Source organism: Bombus terrestris, chromosome 6 (assembly GCF_910591885.1).
Source record: "Bombus terrestris chromosome 6, iyBomTerr1.2, whole genome shotgun sequence".
Classification (NCBI taxonomy): Eukaryota; Metazoa; Arthropoda; class Insecta; order Hymenoptera; family Apidae; genus Bombus; species Bombus terrestris.
Window position 1 is genome coordinate 1814411 of NC_063274.1, and position 23309 is coordinate 1837719.

Consider the following 23309-nt stretch of genomic DNA (forward strand, 5'->3'; position numbering starts at 1 on the left):
GAAAGCAGTTTTATTGAAAATGATTCTTTTGATCGAACCGAGGCCGCGAAAAAATAAATGACCTTATATGGAAGACTGGAATTAGTAATCTGTGGAAATTTCCAAGATGAACGAAGCGGGTTATTAATATCGTTAAACTGTTCGCAGATTGAAAAGATACTTCAAGGTTGTTTAATATGTATCTGTTTAGTAGATGATAGTTTCCCTTTTAGATTCAAAGTTTTTACGGCTGTACGTTTTTATTTTAAGGCACTCTTTTAACAGTGTGGTAATTAAGGTCCCTAAGAAAGTTTACTAGGTTTGCTGTTCTTGCAGGAACTGTAGATGAGATTTTTTTTAAACAACGTCAGCAAATTTATTCGCGTCGACTTGAACTGAAATGAAATTTTTATTAAAAACGGAATCGTGCAAATCCTTATAAAAATAGACCTAAATTCATCTAGTTAACCTCCTCTTCAATTCTCAACTCGCTCAACTACGTGCCAGCCTACTTTCTAAATTCATCTAACGAACAAACGGACCACTCATCGACCGCATTTCGACTACATTCTCGACAAAGAATCGTTTCTGCGTGCACAATATTCATTCGTCGCATCGTTGCGAAAAATTGCATGGGCTGGTGCGCGCAGAGTGTCTGTCTCGTTGTTCGAGTCTTCGCCGTGGTTGTGACCCGAGAGAAGGTAAAAAAAGAGCGTGGTAGAGAGAAGAAGAAGAGCCATTTCGAGGGCAGAAAGTCCATAAAATTTCAGTCTCGACTACGAGATGAGTATGCTACGTTTTTGATAGGCATCCTGTGTCTTTGTTTGTCGCGTACGTTTCCCCCGAGAGGTAAGTGCATTGTGACCAACTAATTAGTTCGGACAACACCATCGGACTAAGCTTAGCGTCGCTTTCGAACTGCGCATTCCCATCGGCGCCAACGAATAACGAGACTACAGAGGAGAAAAAGATAATTACGTGTGATATAGATCTGTTATTTCATTCTCATCGTCTGTGCTTTATAATATAGAACGCCAAAAAAAGAAAGAAAGAAAGAAAGAAGAAATACCAAACGAAGTAAAATATGTTGGTTTTCTTATAACGTAATGAGCAGATATTCTAATAATACAAAAAAAAACCTATCGTTAAAATTCCCTTTTTTTCATAAATAATGCATCAAAGTGCAAAGTTCGAGCGTTTCAGTGCTTGTTCGAAGCCGAATGGTATCGCGCCGTTTCCTTAAAACCACTTTGCAGTTTCCGAGCGTCAGACTGTATCGATGTACCGGTAGACCAAGACCGTGAGAAGCCAACAAAAGTGCATTAATTAGCCACATAGCGGCTAGAGACGAAGTGGCAATCGCCTCGCCTCGCTTCTCTGTCTTCTTTCTTTCGCTTACATCCTCTTCCTCCGCGTTCGACCTCACCCGTTCATTTTTTCCGTCTCCCTTGGGTCGGTCTCTAGCATTTTTCACCCCTTTTTCCACTTTCTCAGCAAACCGCAAGCCACTTCTTGCCCCTTTTCTCCAGGCCAGGCTAATGATCCGCGTTTTAACGCACGAACCAGCATATCTGATCAGGAGACTCGCGCGTTTAGGATAACCCAAGAGAGGGGAATCGATGCGGAGGCGAGTTTCAGGTATGAACTAATCGAAGATAATGGGATTATTGTCCTTCGGATTCGGCTGCTTTGATTTTCTGGTCCATTGACTCTCTGTTATGTGCAATTAATGCGAAGGATTAATGGCATTTGACTCCTGAGCTTTTCCCCGAACAAGCGATTGCGTAAATACGTTGCATACACTATCGACTAAAAATTGTACTCTTCGCGTTTATATATAAATTTTGTTTTATTATTATCCTAAATATCTTACTTTTCATCGAACGATAAAACGCTCAGTTGCGTTTGTTTGGGTTTATTGATGTTTAAAATACAAGAAGAATTTATCGATGCGAAATAAATTTGATTTCCTTTGATAACAGCCTTTGAAAATAGCAGAATTATATACCGATTTATTTTAATTCCTGAATTATTTCGAAATTTCGCTCTGAATTTTTCAGACCGGCCAACATTTAACATTCGCAAACGCAAAAGTATCTGAAATAAAATATTAGAAAAATATTAGAAAATATTAAAAATTTTTTAAATAATCGTCTCCTAAAGCTCCCACCTGTACACGCCCCAATCCATTGGCTGCCTAATCTTTGGTTACAGCTCTTATTTGGTGGTATTTGTCCGCGAAAATGCAATCAATGCGGTAAACACGGGCGAAACGTGGTTGACTGTGAAAAAAGACGAGGTGAAAATGGATGAGGAGTGGAATAGAAGAGATGGGAAAGTAAAGAGAAACAGAGAGAAAGTAAAAGAGGAGGAGAAAGAGAGTAAAAATGATGCAGGCGTGAGAATAGCAGCGCAGCATCGACGAACGACTGCAAGTCAGATGAAAATTGCACTTGGTCTGTACACTCCCGCACGTACACCTCGCTCGCTTGTAGATCTCATTTCCTAGGCCGAGTTTGCCGACTGTCCCATGTCCCATTCGTGCTTTTTCTGTCTCTCTGTTCCGCGTTCTGTTTCTCCATCGACGCCTAGCTTTCTCCGGTCAGAGTCGGTATTAGCTTTGAAAAATTGAACCTTCGACTAACTGTCAATTTCCTACGCTTGTTTCGTTCAGGGAATCAACGCGACGACCGTTCTTCGAGCCTCAGATGCGAACACTGTCCTTCAACTGTTCGCGAACACAGATCTTACTCTCTCGTTTCACTAACCAGGAGAATTATTTTTGTCGCCAACAGATTTCTGTATTACGTTTTCGAGAGAACAATGGAGAGAACAATGCAGAGAGTTTCGGCCTTTCGTTCGTTTTCGATTTATCCCTTTGTTCCTATTTCGATTTTGAACATTTTACGTTCGTGCTGATCCTTTATCAAGTTCCTCTTTCGTTGCAATGTAACGGGAATCGCGTGTTGGTTAAAACTGTTGGTAAGAATTTGGAATATTTATACGTTTATAAATACATTAAAAATATTTTCTACTTATTATGTAATTATTGTTGCGATTATAATTATTCAATAATATTCAATATGTCATAAGTTAGAAAGCACGATCTTCCTTATCTAACTTGTAACAAGACTCTAAGCAAAAGTTAACTATAATTTCATTCATACGTCAAACCATAAACATCAAACCATAGAATGATTTTCTTCGATCACATTCTTAGTACCTTTCCATTTCCATGACTTTATCAACTTTTATTTATACGAATTGTTTTTTTTCTTTAATACTGTATCGATTCGTAAACGAAAATTCGTATATCCTGTCTATGTCATTGTATAAGATACAAAAGAAGGTGGACTTGTTAATATGCTTTTATTTGTGAAAAAGTAGTTCACACGAATTAATTTCAACTTAATTTCAGCTAGAGACTACCAAGTAGACGAATGATAAATTCAAATAGCGAATTGTTCCAACTTTAATTAGAGCAACACCTTGGAATCACAACAAATCTCAGGTTCGTCCCTCTCGTTGACGTTCTCCTGGATCCTGACTCGACCAGGACGAATTAGTTTTCGATCAGGCGGCCGAAATTTCCCCAAGGAGACATTCCGCGAAGTTTCTCGTCCGGCGGGAACGCCACATCGGCTAAGTAATTTAAAATAGCCCGAGATTGATCCGGCGAATCCGATGGTCCAGTAATAATTGAGAGCGGAAGAACGTTCGCGCGCGCTGAGTTCTTGCGTGTGTAGAAGTTTCCAAAGCGTAGCTCGGTTGGCTGTTATTGCATTCGTGGAAAGAATAGCTCCAGGTGCCTGGAGAATTGTCAGGGAGGAATAAGAAACGCCCCGGACGGAGAGAAATACGTAGTCAATCGATGGAATGCCACTAGGACCGGGGAACGAAGCGACTTGAGTTTGCTTTTCATTCGCCGTCAAGCGCTGCCCGTTTCCCTGGAACGTCTCCTGTTCTTCTTCCATGTCGTTCTTTATTTCCTTTCTTTAGCTTTCGAATAAGAAACGTTTCTTCTTGCGTAAAACGTGTTCCTGTACGTACGTTTTCTTCTGTTTTCGTTCTGGTTTCCCTCGTGGTAACGGTTGACAGTATTTTTCGAACGTCTCTGCAGCGAAACGTATTCTCGGCCTGGTTTTAATTTGACTGCTTGACTGGTGACGCGGAAGAAGTTTTATATCGTTTAATCGCAGAATATTTAAAAGAAATATAGGTATATAACATACTTTATCGCTTTATCTCGTTGCTTCGTTATTATACGTGGAATTATCAATAAGTGTTTCTCTATTATCATATACGTTGTTGAAGCAACTACTTCAAGAAAAACTCTACATCTTTATTTATGTACATCCATGACCTGGAGACAGCTATTACGCAGAAATATTCTAAATAAGCAGCGGTGCATATTATTGTACCCTTGAATAAACATTATGTTTTAGCATTTATGTTGTTGCAAGGTCTAGGAACAAAGGAACTAATAAACAGATTTCTATTTATATTCCTTGTAGCTTTTAGCCAAAGTTATGAGGTAAACTTTTTTGGTAATGTCCTTTTGTTATAAATATATGAACATGCTCCCTATCGTTCCATTGTCTAGTAACACTAAGAAAGTAAGGATCTGAATAAGCATAAACTTATACGTATACCTTTAATTATTTCAATATACTTCTCTATTACAAATTCATCCACTCTTTCTTCAATCAGTCAACCTCAACCTCAACATATGTGTGTGTATATACAGTGTAAGTGGTGTTAACGAAGAAGCAAAGAGAAGAGTATATTGATAAAGTATTAAGAATTTATAAATTAGTGAAACAACGAGAAGAATTTATTGAAACCGATCGCCTGACATTGAATTATGAAATTTATTAGTATTGAAATCATCTTTCAGAAAATGTAATATCAATCGTGTATTTATTTAGTGAAATGAAGAAATTAGCGTGGAGTCGAGTAATTTGACTTGTGAGAGGCACGCATAGTGTTAATTGTCACCGTAAAGAAGTTTTAAATTGAAACATAAAACGATACGACTGCTTCAATAGAATTCAAAATATCTACTTCTCGAAAGTATTGCGTACGGTGGTGGTGTACATTCCCATGAAACGTATTGCGATAATATTCGCACTTTGATATAACGTTAATTCGTACGTAGATTTGATTTTTGAATTTTTGGAAGGAAATTTCGACGGCTATTCATTAATTTCGTATTTCCGTAATTCAGTCTGCAAATGGACGCGAACAATATGCGTCACCTTTATGCTAATATTCACGCCGTGCGAAAACTTCCTTGATGGCAGTTCCACGTAGTTCGGTTCTTGCAGGATATCCCGCCGTAATTTTCGATAGACCGAGTTTATAGTTGCAACGGATCGTAAAGTTAAGGCAACGACAAAGCTGGATAGGAGGACAGAAAGCGGCACAGATAAAGCAACGACGAAGAGGAAAGGTATGTTGGCCATATAGCAAATCCGACTTCCCATTATGACACTATAATGGTGTTCCATACGAGGTTATTGCGCGTTAGAAATCATATTGAAATAGGAGAGGTATACCGACAATTTTTAACATTCGCCTCACGTACGCCCACGTTTTATCGTAATCGATTATCTTTTGTCCTTCTCGATATTATTACACACAATGATAACGCACAAGTGCAAGGAGGGAAACAAGCTTTTATCAAAATCGATAAAATAATATGCTTTCAATTATTCTATACCCTTGTACCTGCCAAAAATCATTCGTACGATCGTAAATATAAAATTTCTTTTTTAACCAATTCTAATGTTAAGTATTTACGAAGCCCAAATTGTCTTTGAAAATTATATGGTAGATACTCTGATAAGTTTAAAAAATTGGTCAAATTTATCATCGATTCAAGGGGGTCGAAACGGGAAAAGAGAAAGGAGAAATTGATTATTATCGGTCAGTAATAGAGAATGAGTCTCCGCTTGGTACGAGTAAATAGATCATTGTTGTTTCCGAACAATGATGAGAGTATGCCCGTTCGTGCTAGAAAAGACTGATGAACGTGCTATAGGCAGGCATTGTTGGTCCGGCGGAAACGCCGTTGAATAAATTGGCCACACTGTTTCCACGACACCATACTATCATCCTGTATTGTCTCTATACATTTATTGTGTGAACGTTGATGCTTAATGCAAGCATCGCACGATTCTATTTACGAGAAACGACGAAATCGATACGTTCGACTGGCAATTATTCTTTGGTTTTCGTTGAGGGAACAAGGTGGCTGAGCAAACGATCGGTACTCGATGCGTGACCGAAGGTTCGAAGGCACATCCACGCCAGCTATGATTAAACTCGTTTGTATATTCATGTATCGCTAACGTAATACGTGCTTCAATATATTTCACGTTTAACGTTTTAACGTTTCCAGTCCTTGTTCATCCGCGTAAATGAACCGCTGAATATCATGAATTCAGACCGTGTCATCTCTTGGAATATTTATTGATATTAATCGTTATGAATATTTATGGAGATTTTAAAACTACGGAGATCTGGTTCGCGCTGCCTGAAAAAAAGTCGACCTACTTGGTATAGCGAAGCTATTTCATTGTCGTGGCACGACTTTTGCTAAAGATTTTTACAACGTCTGAGATATCCGGCGTCGATAGAAACTGATACTTTTATAGTTTAGTATTTTTATAGTTTTATACTTCATTTAACTCCCTTCATCCGTGTATCGTATAATTATATATTTCATTGCATATATTAATTTTTGTATCTTTTCTAGCGTCACGTTACGACAAAATTTATGCAACGGAGATAAAAATTATAAAAATTATGCGTTTGTAAGAGAGTTAATATCTTTAAGCATGTTCTTTTTTTAGCATAACTTAACCGTAATTTAAGGCAGAATTCTAGACCTTAGCACGGTGAATAATGTTCGTGTACAACAATGTCGTTTGAGACTTGTTTTTCAAGGTACACGGTATAAACAACTTAGGAGTAATAATACATTTTAATCATTAAACGAATTGTATGCAATCTAAAATCACGAACCGAACAATAAATTCGCTAATAAACACTTGGACAGAGAGATAGCTAAAAGATCTTTCAAGGAAATTAAATTTTCACTCCCTTCGACGCTATCTTCTCGCGGTTGGTCGAGGGGTTAAGTCGTTCGTGCATCAGATAGTCGATATAAACAATAAAACCGGATGCATTAGTATCTCGCGGGCGAAGTAGCTTTTCCACCAACACCTGAGCTCGTACGAGTCGTGACAGTAACAGGAATTTTTATTGCGGCTCAACGTATTCGATGGATTCTCCTCGCGCTTGATTTACTATCCGACCAGCTCTATATGTATTTATGCTTTTAAACACAGTGCCGCGTAGAAACGTTTTACGCCACGTCTCGAATAATAGTAAAAGCAACGTCATAAAATCGCAATCGTATAATGCGTTATCGCGATCGTAAGATCGCGTAATGTTCGCGTAAACTTTTCTCTCTAACGTATATCTATTACGTTCATCGTTGATATGCAAGCAATAACACGATGTAAACATCATTGGGAGCCGTTTTCTATGTTCTCTATTCTTCTCTTCTTCCTTTCTGCCGTAGCATCGTACGTTGAGACAACTCGTAAACCGAGTGACAATTTACGCGCGAGCTTCCAGTTCTCTTACACGCGTTTACGATTATTGCCGGTGATCGGGAATTTAACTCGACTCGATCTGTGTTTATCGAGCTTGCTCACGGTTTGAAAATAACGATTTTTTAGCTGAACGAAAGCTGTTGAAGAGTATTCACGAAATCACTGGAACACGCTTCTTGAATCCTTTAATTAGAGTACCTAGCCGTAGCCGGCATAGGATAGAAAAAAGTCGAATGTACGAGCAGAGTAAGAATAAAATACTGATAAGAATAGAGTAGGAATAGATAAAAAATATTGAGTATATCGAATTTTTACTTCTGTCTGTGCTTCTTTCATAATTTTTCGTTTTCATTTTCTTCCATGTTTAAGAATAGATAAAATAAAAAATTTAGCTCAGTCGTTCCCAATATGATTTCCAGTGTTTTGGTGAACACAACGATCGATATTTTATATATACTTTCTAGATGAATTCTTGAATCGAAGAATTTAATTTTTAGTCCGGTAGGTTAACTAAATTTACATCTGTCTAGATGATGGAACGAATGATTCAAGACTCGTCACTCTTCGCGACGATCTGCAATGTTTACGAAAATTCGGAGTTAAAAACGTTCAAGGCGTCAAATGAATATTAAAGAAACAGGGTATCGCTTATTCAACACGCGTGTAAAAGGTGGTGTGTGAAAGGGGTACGATATAGGGAGGACGTCTAACACGACGAATACACTCTCTGCTACGCTTTATCTCCTTCTTATAAATGAAACAGGTTATTTATTATCCAATAAAGAGACACTCCTGGTACGCGACACCCTTGCGGGTACTTTGCCGGGGTTGTATCCTCTGACGTGTAAATATCGAGGTTTCCCTGTAACCCTCTCCGGAGACCGGCCAGACACATTTTATCTTTCGCACCCTTCTTCGATAGCGCATATTCTTCATGCTGTTTCAAAACATTTCCAAGCGTATGTTCCATTAACCGTGATTTCAAACATTAAATTGCACCACTCTTAAATAGAAGAAAAGAAAATATTTGAGTACAAAAATTACTTGTGCCTTGATCTAAAGTAAGTGCACGCTCGATCGATTTTAAATAAATTGATAAGATCGATATTAGATAAATTAAAAACGTGAAATAAAAATTTTGTGCCATTATACTAGAAAAAGTTGTTGCACAGTATTATATTTATTACACTGTACAAATTAATTAGGTGCAAGTATATTAAATTTCCTATTATTTACTAGTATTCTCGTATGACTACAACTATTTGATACTATCGAAAGATAACGTAGAATCTGATAAGGAAACATTTCATTGGAAAACAAGAATATATGTAAGTACTTTTTGTAGTCGCTGATTTATATGAAGGTATAGATACTATTTCCAATGTATTTCATCAATGAACATCCGTAGCCAAAGTTATATGTTTCTAAATATTACTTTGCCAATAACTGACCACTAAAACCACGAGATCGGAACGTCACGCGTTAAGTCCTATTTATCTCAGCATCCTTGATTCTCCAACGATTACTATAGTTTTATCTGTTCTTGAACTTTCGCTGTTTCACGGCATTCGACGACCATACTACGTGAACTTGGGGCGCATACTTGTCTTTGCCGAACAAAAAGTTCGATTGCATGAGCGAAAGAAAGCACGAGACCTGGACCAACGGATGTAATTTCTTAAATTGCCCGCGGATGATCGTATCTTGCGGAAAGATTTCGTGTCGCGGTGGCCAGTACGCCCATTATCGGCACGAGTTGAAGGAAAAACAAAAAGGAACGAGTTAACCGTGTACTCGGGATGCTTGACAAAGCGGCTTTAATTAAAACTTTCCAACGAATCGGATAGCCTGGAGATATTTTCGAGCGAGTGTAAGCAGTTTCGAAGTTCGCGGGTTAGGAAAAGAAGGGTTAAAAGGAAGATGTTGCCGATGCTTGTGCATCAAACGCGGCCTACAAAGGTTTCAGCGTTCGAGATGTCACGTGAAAAATAGCATTCGTCGTTTGCTTTTATAAGAAATTAATTTAATCGTCGCTTAAAGAAGAGTTTGGTCAAATATTCAAATTTATGGAAAGATTGTTTAGAAAGAAGTGTGTTGTTGTGTTGACTTTGAATTTACCGTGCTGTTTCGAGTATGAACAGTCAAATATTCCTTTAACGAGGTGTTTCGCTCGTTTAATAGTTTTGAAGATGGTATCAGAAGCGTGACGTGTTGGGAAGTAGCTTCACTGCTGGTACTGTCTCTTCGTTTCGTTTAGTATTCCGAATGCGTGAGCTTTTATTATTATTACTCTTACTTATTATTGTCTAGTATGAATGTTGTAGCACACATAGTATATTGATAAATATCGCAGTACATTATGACGGAAATAATGTAACAATAGTTCTTAATGAATAAAAGTATGAAAATAATTATTGGTATTAACTCACTGCCTTTGTTATACATACTGTGCAATATATGTGCATGGGTTGGAATTGATTAATGTTTCTGTACTTTATACGAGTTTGTTCGATCACGAACGTGAAATTAATTCACAAATTAATTTGACAGCTTACTCGATATTATGATTGAATTCTTTACAAAAAATCCGACTCATTTATGTATATAAGTTTTTCTATAAATTTCTCAACGGTTGATTAGCTTGCTGTAGGAACAACTTACTTTGTTTATAAAATAATTACTTATAACTTCTAGCCTCTTCTATATTCGCCAAACTCTTCTCTCTATTATAATATTAAATTTTCTTGTTACCAAGTATCGGACACGAAGAAAGAACTAAGTACGTGTTTTTGAAGTTGTAATCTATTGAACTACGTGTACCGTAAACAACGCTGTGTAAACATTCGCGTCCAACTAATAGCAGATTAATAAAGAGCGTCTTAAGAACTTCATGTTCTTAAACATTACAAAACAAAGCTCAGCAAGAAAAGCACGAATTCGCCGTGCAAGTCTTTTGAGCTTTTGCAGTTCGCGATGGCACATGTGCATCAAACTTGAACTTTCCAGCGAGTTTCGAACAACGATCGATTGATTTTCTCTTAACTTGATCCGAAGTTATTCTCCTGGACACGCTACGAAGATATTTCGAGAGAATGATGCATCGCCAAGAAGTTTAATGAACAGCTTAAATTATCCGAGAGAATCCCAAAGTTTGACGACTTATCGGTTCTGCTTTTTCCTTTATGCTCTTTATATCCACGGAAGTCGAATGCTGTCTGATGGTATCCACTGATTGAATAATAAAATCGAACTACGAAAAAAATTGGGCTGTCTTTGGTCATCTCGATAATTATTACCGACATATTTAATATTTTATAATGAAACCAGGAGACGCGTTGCAACTCGTTGAAGATCAACGAAATTTGTAAACCAAGAGACATGAACTGGTAAAGTGGAATTGATCGATTTGTCTTTTGTGGGTGTCACGCGAAAAAAAACCACATAAACCACTTCTAACGTACATAAATCAATACGCCTCGGGAAAATGTGGAAATAGATGAATGCTTTCATCCTTTCACGAATATCTCTTGCAGAGAGACATATACTCTCATTAATGACTCGTTCGATTTGTTAAAGGAAACGTTTCAACTCGAAAAATAATTATTCTTTTTCCCTCGTGCAGATATATCAGATCTATGAAAGAGATATCTTCAATCTTTTTTCTGCTCCAAATGCAATTAATTTCTATGTATAAACATTGATTCTACAGAGGCTGTAAATACGAAGTTATTACGTAAAAATGTCTGTGAAAAGAAAACTTTCAGCGAGAAAAGTATGCCTTCAATAACGATGTTTGACCATTTACCATAGAGAAAGTGAAAAAGGGTGGAAAGGAAAATGTGAAAGGAGTATTCTGACCAAAGTTTTCACTTCAAACGTAGTTAGTCGTCTCTAATTGAACTTATTAAGAAAGTCTTTCAAACGATCCTCCGATTTTCTGCGTCTGACCGGTTCTTAAGAACCTGCTCGATGTTTTATTCGTTTCTATTTAAAGCTCATTGCGAAAGTGCTTGCGTTTATTTAAAATCGGGAATCCTTTTCCCATTGAAACGGCCCCGTCCTCGCTTTTCTATCGCAGCTCGATTTTCGAATTAATTCTCTTGTTGAAATCCACGCCAATAACTCGAAAGCGGAGTAATTTCGATCGTTTGAGATCGAAGAAAGTAGAAGATCTCTAAGTTTTCATAAACTGGAGCGCCAGTATTTCAAAGGGCGTAAAAGCAGAGTCTCTAGAGAGTGGTCAAGAAACGGTACGATAAGAAGTAATAAAAATACTCGCTTTTTCCTTAAGATAAGCTTTAATACTTCCAACTCTGTGAATGTGTATGTGGGGAGAAACCTTTCTGTCTTCTTCTGCTTCTTTGAAGTAACATCTCATGAAAGAATACACCATATGTTTTTATAAATAATTTTTTAACATAAACATATATAGATACGTAAATAAAACGTTAATCGTGTGAACGATAATCTCTGTATATCACTTTTTTAAATAATTTGCGATTTAATTTATTTATTTTTCCTATAATACCTATATAGACAAATGCTGAGTCGTCATTTAATTATGAAGTTTATTTTCCTTCAAATTATTTTTTATCTTGTAATATTATAAGAAAATATTTCCAATATTTCAGAAAAATATTTTTATACTTTCCAATTTTTGTCTTAAAATATCGAGTCTTCCTAATTATGTGGAAAGGAATTGCAACATTTTAATTCTAACAAACCATACAATTATTAAATAGTGAGACATGCGAATAAAGATATAGACAATACTGTTTAGAAAAAGAGCAGTTTATATCAGAGTTAGGCGACTTGAAGTAGAATAAGCGTCGATTATGTCAGACGCACTGTACAGTAACAAACGTGTACATATAGAAGTGCCTAAATTCAATTAATTGTATTATGAGAACATTTATTTCAATCGTTCTTTTACATTTTGCTCTATACTTTCATACAATTTTAGAGCACCGCAAATGAAGAAGGACGTTCAACATTTTATTTTGAGTAATAATCATAAATTCAATTAAATTGAATTCGATACGACAATGTTCTTTATTTATTTGCTAGCTGCTATAATTGGCTGGTTTATGAGCAAAGTGTACATTCATCTGCAAACTAAATAGTAGGAAATAAATTAACTTAGACTTGGCAAACTAAAGTTATCTTGTAAATTCGTATCCACTATAACGGATAAAGTTAGATCAAGCAGACTGAAACTCCAAATACTATCGGAATCAGCATTACTCGATTTATTTATCCTTGACTAGTTTCTAGACACTGGCTGCCTCGCTAAAAGCAATAAAGAATATTGAGGCTGAAAAGTAATAACTAGCTCCTTAAAATATCGGTATTAAATAAAACGTTCATAGGATTTCAATAATACACGAAATTTATTAATTCTCAGATACATTTTTGTGGCAAAATTCTATTTTAAAGTATCCAAAAAATGTTTCATGCTATTTCATGCTATTACATATCGAAAAATTGTTTAAAATATTTCAATAAACCGGCATAAAATCCAGATAAAAATGCAAACGTGTTTTCTATTCGCATTTCTAATGTTTCGTAAGTCTGATCAAACACTGTATCTGATATTTTGATGTTTAGCAGCCGTCACTCGCAGAATTTCGAATCATCGATGCATTAAGATTAGCATGTAAAATTCCGCACGAGTGCTCGCAACTCTCGACACGAACACCCTTCCATCATCTCGGTTCGTAGATTCCAGACATTCGTTTTCTCAGCATTTTCCAGGATTGCGTTCGATCCTCGAAAAGAACAACGGGTTCCTAAGCAATCCTCTTTTCGAAGCATCGCGAAAGGTGACGAGTGTCTGCTTTTTAAAACGTCGAAAGAATGCCACTGGGATACGATAAACGTGAAGTTTGTTTGTTGCTGCACAACCATTTTAGCTTTTGTTTTGTCTTCTTTTGAAGATGTTGCCTTCGTCTATCTTATGGAAACGATTTGAATCTTCGTGACGAAATAGATTATTTTGCAGTTCATTGTACATTCTTCGTTAAGAAATAAATTACGAATAAAATCACAGACGCGTTACATCATTTTCTTCAATTTTCAGGATACAATTTTTCAGAGAATAATAAACGATGAAACAGTATGTAATAATGGAATAAAGAAACTTTATTTCTGCAGCTGTTTAATTCATTCGATTCTTTGCTTCTCGCGGTGTATTATATTATTCAATATTATTGTCCACTGACGGGACTTAAACAGTATCAAATATTTCATAAAAACAATTCAACAATACAGCCACGTCAAACGCGAGGACTTAGAGCGAACGATGGAGTAAAAGCCGATCGGAATCCTAATAAATTCCAGTCCCCTTTCACAGTTTTATTTTCGCAAAGCAATAAATCTTTAAAGCGTCAGAACGAAACAAAAAAGAATTGCAATACAACGGGTGCAAGTTAAAAAACAAAACTAGACGGAGAGAGGGGGAAAAATCTGTTTACCGTCGAAATATTTTTGTTCGGGAATCGATATCGTTCCCGGCGACTTAAATATAGATGGAGCTACTGCCAAATGGAGCAAAAAAAGAAGGAAAAAGAAAGTGAATTGCAGAACAAAGGACGCAAAGGGCTAAAAAACAAAAGAAAGACAAGAAGAGAAAAATATGTGTATCGAAGTATTTCGTTCTGCAATCAATATCATTTCTAGCGACTTAAATATAAACGAAACACTTTTCCAAGGGTGAAACAAACGCAAGCAGCAAAAAACGAATAAATGCAAGACAGAAGAGAACGAATAGGAGAAAAGAAGAAACGTGGAGAAATAGGAAATACACATCGAGATTCATCCCGAACGCATCGAATAAAACGGATTCGTCGCGGGAACGTGAACATACATCACAGACTCGATAGAATACCGGTCGGATTATACCTCCCTTTTTTGACGCTGGCCAATCCACTCACGTTGAATTTCTTTTTCTGTCTCCTTTATCCGCTTTCTTCATTTCACTACGTGTAACTTGAACGCGTCCGCGACGATCCTATCTCCGTAGTTTTCTCCGACCTCCAACCCTTATTGAGCTCTCGCAGACAACCCCTCACCGTTACACCGTTACGAACCAACTATCCTCGGGATGTCTCCAGTCTGTACGAATTGTGTTCTCCACTTTCCTTTCCCCATTCTATACCCGTCTCTTTTTCTAATATTCCAACGTGGTTACTACAGTCCGCATGTTGCCACCGTGATAGCATCCTTAATATCGAATATTACATCGAAAAGGGCGTGCCATTCGTACGTCTCCGTGGAGTCAATTTGCTGTTACAGATGTCATGCAAGAAGGGGCGCGTGTATTCGTTCAGCGTAGGGTAGGTTGCCTCAATTTTGTGGGTTGAACAAGAAGTTTGGAAGTGATATTGCGTGTTTAGTATTATAATTTGATTTTAGTTGACGTTTGTTTGACATACTCTATATAGACTAATCGGTTCTTGTACGACTTTTTGAAAACTAGTAGTTGTTTAAGTGAACATCGACTATTCTATTTTGTAATAGCCTGTTGAAATATACGTACGGAATGCCGTAATATTATGTAGGAAAGTGTTTCAACGCTTGTTGACTTTTGGAAAGAGATACATTACGTGTGTCGCACGAAACGCTCTGAAATTTCGCTGGCACTTTAACGAGACCCGACTTGACCATGATTACATCGATAAAGTTTTCTCGCGAGCGAGTAATTACACTTATGTTGCGTTCTGTCATGTATAATTTACAGTTATTGGTTTTCGGTTTGAAGATATCAAATTATAGTTGTAGTTCAAACTGTACATTTCGTTGGAGATACAACCCGTGTTTCTCGAATTAAAATGATAAAGCATATCAGACGTGCGATTTGATATTATAAAGCAGAGGGTCGTACAGAGCTATGAATCCTATAGAAACAAGTGAAATATACGTAGATAATCCTTAAAAATTCTTGCGTAACAAAGTGCACCATAGTATCGTAGGTTTATGATTGATTCCGATTTTTGAGATCGGAAATGATTTCTATCCAACGTGTTGTATTTAAACCATTTAATATCGGAAGTAAATTTTTTGTTGATAAACCAATGTTATAGGAAAAAGGATTTCGAAATATCGAAAAATTTTTCTCAGAGTAAACAGCTATTGTATGGACAAAAAGCAGAATCACTACATGAAACTATATCTCCGTTATAACGAATGGGATATCAGATTTTGGTATCTTTCGTGTTTACCTTTAACAATCCAGTTAGGTCTTTGTTGAACACGACCGAATAAAAGTTTCTCTTTCTCCTCGGTCCACCCTTTTCCTTCTACCACATATTTGCTTTCAAAAGTAATTTCATATAAAAATTGGGAAACTTTATAATTATATCGTGTCGGTAGTTTATAAAATATCCACAGTAAATAAATAAAATACCATAATAAATCAGAGGACTTTATGACATTAAACAGCACTGTTGTATCAATCGTCGATGATTTTGTGTGGAACAGGACTCGACATTCTATTTCGTTCTTATCAGTTTTAATACATAAAATGATAATTAATACGATATAGATATAAATTTAGCAGAAACACGATGCAAATGTTATCGATTATGAAAATATGAAAATTCGTTGAAATTCTGAACAGATTTTCAAAATAGTTTATCGAATATGAAACAATTGGAATAAAGTGTTCTCGCTCGATACTACATTTTTTAATGCTCTTCTTATTTATTCTCATTTTATCCATACTATCCTACTCTTCCCCCCTAAAACAAACCGTCAAATTGCAATCGACGAAAGGAAGGTAGTTTACACGGTATTATAATTACAATGGCGTTAACGCAATCCGAACTGTGTTCCGCGCATAGACAGAGAGGCTGGGATACACAGATTTTACTTCGCCTGTGTTAAAGCTTGTAACGCTGTAGTTGACTGCGTGCCATGGAGAAGGGTTGCAGCCGAAAGGGTGCGAGTGACATTTTATTAAGTACGGAGTTTCATGCTTCGAAGCAATTTAGACGTATACCACGCAGCGAAAGTTTCATACCGGCCTCCAACGTGCGGCAAAATCATTTGAATCTTGAAAGGCGGTCGGTGATTTACAGAGGCCTCATTTTGGACCGGTTACTTCGTGCCTCTCTGTTCATGAGTTTCTTCGCTTTGTAATTACGTATCGTTGCTCCGAGATCGTTTTAACACAACACTTCATTACAATCTAATTGAGCTTCGGATGTATGACGCGTGTTCGTTTAATTTATTACCACCGTTTACCAATTTATTAATTTATTTTTATTTCCGTAAAAAGTTTTAGTCGCAGAATATAATTGATTAATCGTACATTAAATACTGGATATAAAAATATTGTTATATCGGCTGATTCATCGATTCAAAGAGTTATATATTTATATACTGAAAAATAAACATCGATAAAGAACTGTATTCAATAACAAATAGAAGTTGAATTTCTTTCTTCCATTATCATTTAAGATTCCACTCTGCAAATCTACTGTGGTGATATTTATTCGTCCGTTGAAAATTGTAATTTAATAGTAGGCGAAAATAATATATCGTAGTGACGACTGTATTTTATTTGTAATAATAAAATATTTGATAATGTATAACGTGCAATGTACTGAAATAATTCTCTTCTAGAGATTTACATTATTTTAATGAAATAATTTTTGTGTTTGAGATTGTGAAACATCTTTTTATAAGAAGTGTATCGTACTTGGTTAATATTATCGTTTAAATATATTTAAATACTCGATTAGTATAATTTCTTTGTGATTACTTTATTGTTTTATATATATATATATTTTTTTTTATAAAATCCTTTTAATACAGTCTTCTAAGTAATATGAAGAATTCAGCGAAATATCAGGACGCACGGAAGTCAGATATTAACGAGGTAGAAATTTTTAACTTTTAATTATATTCAGACTCTGGTAAAGTGCATACAGAAATGGAGTCTGTTTCTCTGGACGACAGCTCCAACGAATTATAACATTCTAAGATAAATGTATTAAATAAAGTACCTTGTTACATAACGAAACGAAATAATTAAAGTCGTAGTTAGCTTCCATTAAAAAAAGTAACGGTTAATTTCTGAATAAATTAAAGTTTCTTCGATTCAAGATGAAAACGTTAAATAGCAAGACGAAAGTTTTGTTTCTTTACAATTATAAGACAGTTGACGTCGAAATCGTGGACGATTAACGTTTCACCGGCCAGTTTCTTCATGACGATTATTTAGTCAAGGAGTATCCTTTATTTCGATAAGAAAGTTTAATTTAGTTCCGCGAAGTAGCTTCCGCTGAAAAATCGAGTTCCGCGCGTTGTTTCACATCCCCCGTCCACAGAAATATAATATTGTTCTTTAATCCTCGTCGCGATGTTGGGCCGAATTGCGTCGCTTCAAAGAATCACTGTCAGAATATACGTTTCTCGTCAGAAGTTAGGAAAGTTTTGTCAGAACGCGTTTCCACCATAATACATTTTCCCTAACTACGTTACTTCTAAATTGGGTTCGCAGCGGCGACGCGAGCAGCGGATTTAACTAAAGGCAGAATTGTGCTCTTAAATACGCAGCGTTGTTAAATATTTTCTGAAAATTAAATACCCATATGCGTTCCACATGCTATTCAAAGAAGAGGAGCGTGTTTAACCTGTTTGCACTTGAAGATAGGAAAATATGAGAAGTTTCATTATCCGAGCGAGACGTTTAACGATAAATGCGCTATTATGAAAGCAATCAGAAGAATTTATGCTTCTGTATATTTTACTGACGTTTATTTACTTTGGCTTTTATCCTGAATGTTTTCAACAGAACTCGAAGATTTATTCTTCGAATCTGAAATGAGATTATTCCGAAGCAATTCTACGAACAATACGAAGAAAATTTTCATTACCGAACATCTATCAACAATTCCAACCAGTTTAAGAAAACCGTTTAATCATTTGAAAATCAACCAAAACGCGCCACTTAATTTCCTCCGCTAACCATTCCTTGTTTCCTCTAACTAAACGATAATTAACTGATATCTACTGGTTCCTACTGCTCTGGCCAGTTCTATGGACATTTATTAATAAAGGAAACTTTCGGAAATTTTCGCCAAACGTAATTTCCTGTCCATGGAGAAAGGTGAATAGTTTCGCTCGAAAAAATTACCTAATTCATCTTTCACCCTACTGCGAATTCACCTTTCATTCGTACACGATGGCGTCTGCGCATGTAGCCGAATACAATCGAATCCTCGTCCACGATATCGAAAGCAAGAGTTCGCTGGTTTGTCATTATCTCGGAGATTCAGGGTGTGTCGTGCGTCAATACATTTTTTTTTTTCTTTTTTCAGTTTGAAGGCTTAGGTATTACGTGCAATATCTATATTCGTAGGAAACTTATGGAAAATATACGTATAAATATTTGTAACATAACGATTTCTTCGTGCAGTATAGATAAAATCCGCGATATTACGAAACAAAAACTGATTCGAGATTACATTGCTGTTATGCCTGCTTGTTTGTCGTTGTGTTCGAACATACATATTTTCACGATATTGTGCAAATTTGCGCTCGAAAAGATTCGAAGGATCGATGAAAATTATTCCGTTGATCAGCTCTATCGCCGATTATTACACGAGCACGTATGCTCATGGGGGAAACGGAATTACCTTCGTGATTAAATGCATGGAAACGCATCGTGTTCCTCCGGATCATTAATCACTTTGTAAATAAGCGGTGTTTATTTGATTACAGGCTGTGGCCGACGTACGCTAGTGCGCATAACAACCTCGGAACACTTTCGGTGGGCGATCAAGCGGAGCAACACTTTTTGGCTGCGATACACGCTCAACCGGGACACGTGAACGCTCATTACAATCTTGGTCAACTCTACAGGTCAGTGACTATAAGTCATCGTGAAAGAAATGTCAGATGTCATGTAAATCGCTGTTTACTTTATTTTTTTTTTTATCTCTTAGCTATTATACAGAGGAATTTATTGATACTGATAATTTATAAATTAGAAATTGTAACATAAAAATTTGCTAATATAATGTAATAATGTTCAATAGCGTAGAAGGATATTGCAGAAAAAATTAAGAAGCGTTCTATTTAACATTATTTTTTATTTATATATTGGTTCGTGTAAGATACAATTCTACGAATTAAATGCTCGGAGATTAACGAGGTAACATTAATTTAATTCTTCTTATTGAACTCACATTTACTAAAATCATAAATATTGATCTTATCATAACACATAACGATACAATATTAATTAAATTCAGTAATATATTTAATCATCTCGTCATCGTTCATCCTGATTAACAATTTAATTAATCATAACAGTTATCGTTAATCATCGAACATTAATTACACTATAATAGACAGCTCAAACGATACCATTATTATCGACTACAAGAATCATGCACAGAGCCACTCTTTCGAGTTTGATAAGAACTTGTTTCCTCTGAAAAACGTTCACAAAGAGAAAACGAAACGATACGCTATCGCGTATCTATGGTAACGGTCTGTGAAACTCGCAAGTGAAGAAGCAACTCGTTCGTTTGTGTAAAAAAAGAATAAACGAGGCAGACGCGGCAGGAAACAACGAGTGGAAATCAAGGATAATTCTCGTTTCTCCGAATGCTCTGGAATCTAATGGTGTCTCCCATCGCGCGGAGTAAACAGAGTTACAGGAAGAATCCCGAATCCAACGGCTTCCTGCTTTATTAATGGTATATCGAGGCAATGGTATACCGAGGTATACGCTACGCGATAAATTTAGCGTGGCAAGGTAATTCTAGCGGCGTGGTCAAAATTAAACTTTAATTAACGCCTCTTGCTTGATAAATTAATGTTTAATTGACGGCGGGAGCGAGGCGCGCGTACGTGCATACCGCCATTGCTCGTTCCGTCCACTCGCTGCTGTTGCTGCTGCGCTGTACTCCATTTTCGTCTCGTTCCGGCTCGCGGGGAAACATTGCCCATAAATTTTTCGGCTCTCTCCTCCACGAAAGTATTTTCCACCGTGAAATCCCTGGGAACGTGGCTCGCGGATTACTCGGCTTATGAAGTGTGTTACGGATCGTGGAATTCGAAGGTCTGATGGAACAACTTCGTTCGCAAATCGCTGATAACCGCTTTTTCACCGATAACTAAACTGCAGATATTTATACGTTTATCGAAAATTCAAAGATGCACAGATTTACAGAGAATATATATAATGCACGAAAATATATAATATATCATGGGTATAACATAGATTATGATATTTAATGAATAAAAAGTATCTTTGCGTGGCTTCCATTCTTTTTTTCAATTGTACTTATGAGGAAATACTTGAAAATGTGGATAATTTAATAACTAATACCGATGCGTATCTATCGTTTCTTTATAAATGAGAAATTAAAATCGACTTTTTCCATTAAACGAATGACCGCGTGATATACGGTCTTCAGTTTTAAATCTGGAAATTGAATTTCGATAATAAATCGTGTAGTAATATAATTAAAGAAATATAACAGAACATGAATCATATTAGGATCGTTTCAACATCAATACATTTTTATTCCTCGTTACTATCATCTTTAGTAAGAGATTCTAATGCCAAAAGAATTTAAATTCACCAACGAACAAAGAGCTAACTATCAAAATTGAAAATGAACATTAGCAGTCGTTAAGTTAAATTTTTGAGTACTGCATATAATTTTATTAGGTTAGTATCTATCTACCGGTCTATTAGGGAAAATTGTATTAATCAGTGGACGCAAAATTAACGTCATGGACAGTGGCATTTCACGGAACGATGAAGCGCGCAGAATGCACAATGATGTACACGGTTGCGCATAGTACGTTAAAAGCAAGTACAGGCATCCATATCTTGATTGTAATCATGTTATACTTCGCGAGAATGATCGTCATACATGATTGGGATAGGTTGTCATAGTTAACGCGGTCGAAACACACCGAAATTTAATTGCCAATAAATCGTTACTCTACACAACAACTATATAACGTACCCTGTCAATTTTATTATTCATGTACAATGATATTTTCATTAAATACTTGCATGTAATAGGCACACTAACTAAGCACGCTCGATCGAATCAAACGATTCGAAGTAGATAAAGACTTTACTCGACAGACAAATATCTATATTCGAGTCCTAATATCTGTTGACAATTGTAATCAGTCAAATCATCCAATTACATCTGCAAACGTTTCGTTATCGTGATCAGATGTGAAGAACAAAAGTTATCAATAGAAAGGCTGTATATATTTTCTAATGATACGAGTGTAAACAGAATAGTTAACATTTTTCCTAAATTTTGCTATCAACTTTTCGAGTAACCTAATACGTAGGTATATAAAATAAATTAACGTAGCGTGTTACGTGGTTCCATTTGCCAGGAAAACGAACAGGACAGAGGAATGTATACGGATGCTGCAAAAATGCGTATCCTTGGACCCGGCATATACGCCAGCCTATTTGGTGCTGGCGAGATTGGCAACTGGTCCTACCGCTGGCGTTCTTCTACGGCACGTGGTCCGATTACAACCCAAAAGCCCCGACCATCTCGCGGAATATGCATCGTGGTTGTACCAGAATGGTAAGTGACGGTGGTAAAACGGCTAAATAGCTTAAAGTAGGATAAAGCCCGACAGTTCCCGTTGCGACGGTCCAAAGTACGGGTTAAAGTAGTTTAAAGTAGCGAAACAACATCGGAACTCTGGCCGCGTAACGGCCCTGCTTCAGCTTTATACTCACGCCAAATCGTCGTCTGTCTCTTCAGGCAAATGGCTACCCTCTCTCAAGTACTACCTCAAAGCTATGGAGGTCTCACCGTCGCACAGATCGTCGCTTCTGGGAACGGTCAGAATACTGAGATCAAGGGGTCAGTGGCCCAGAGTTCATCAACTTATCACCAGGTAAGTAACTGCAACCAATATGCCGAATTTTGGTATATGTGCGTATTCGTACAAGCTTGAATATTTTTGATGCAATTTGATGAGATTAGGGAGGAAAATTTCTTGAAACGTATGCGATATAGTGATAACGAATGAAACTTGTCGCTCATTTAATAGCACAGCATAGAAATGACGTTACGTCGATATAGACATGTTCATATCATTATATTTCGTCGTTGATTTGGTAGATGAGTGAGAAAATGTCCGAAATGAATTTTGAAATATTTGCAACAATTGCTTATCTATAAAAACGTCATTCTTTTATGCGCTGAAATTAGATTATTCAAGAAGAATCGTATAATTGAAAAGTTGACATGGTAATTCTTTTTTAATTTTTTTTCTATTTTTTATGCATCAAACCGATTTCATGAAAAATTTGCTTTTTCTATATAGTTGTGTTATTACTCTTTCAGCAAATCGATGATACGTATACTAAGAACAAATATGATATGAACGTTGTTGATCTATATGATGCCATACTATTAAGTGAGTTGCGTTTTCACTGGCACACTAATTAATAATTAATGAAGATAGAATAAGCTAATAATTCTCATACGTAGATGAACAAATTCAATACGTGTAATGATACAGTAATGTAATCTGGTATAATAACAAGCTTTACATTGAAATACAAATGATCGCATCGATGTTCTCATTATCTCGTCATCTCTAACTTTATTAATTAAACAACTCGCTAGAAAAACTGTTCACTTTTTTCACCAGAGATAACTTTATCTTAAACGACGTTTGTTGCAACGCATC

At 36.4% G+C, this 23309-nt stretch overlaps 1 protein-coding gene across 4 annotated transcripts in view; it reads left to right on the top strand.

Moving 5' to 3' along the window:
• The window catches only part of LOC100651353 (protein O-mannosyl-transferase TMTC1), a 269329-nt gene that overhangs the window by 229114 nt on the left and 16906 nt on the right, over positions 1-23309 (top strand). For 3 of the 4 annotated variants that reach the window (XM_003402901.4, XM_012319409.3, XM_012319410.2), the window contains exons 11-13: positions 19332-19472; positions 21990-22189; positions 22373-22508. In XM_003402901.4, coding sequence (XP_003402949.1) covers positions 19332-19472; positions 21990-22189; positions 22373-22508 — 477 coding nt within the window. The remainder of the gene's footprint in view (positions 1-19331; positions 19473-21989; positions 22190-22372; positions 22509-23309) is intronic. The other variant, XM_048406882.1, reaches the window with a different exon arrangement.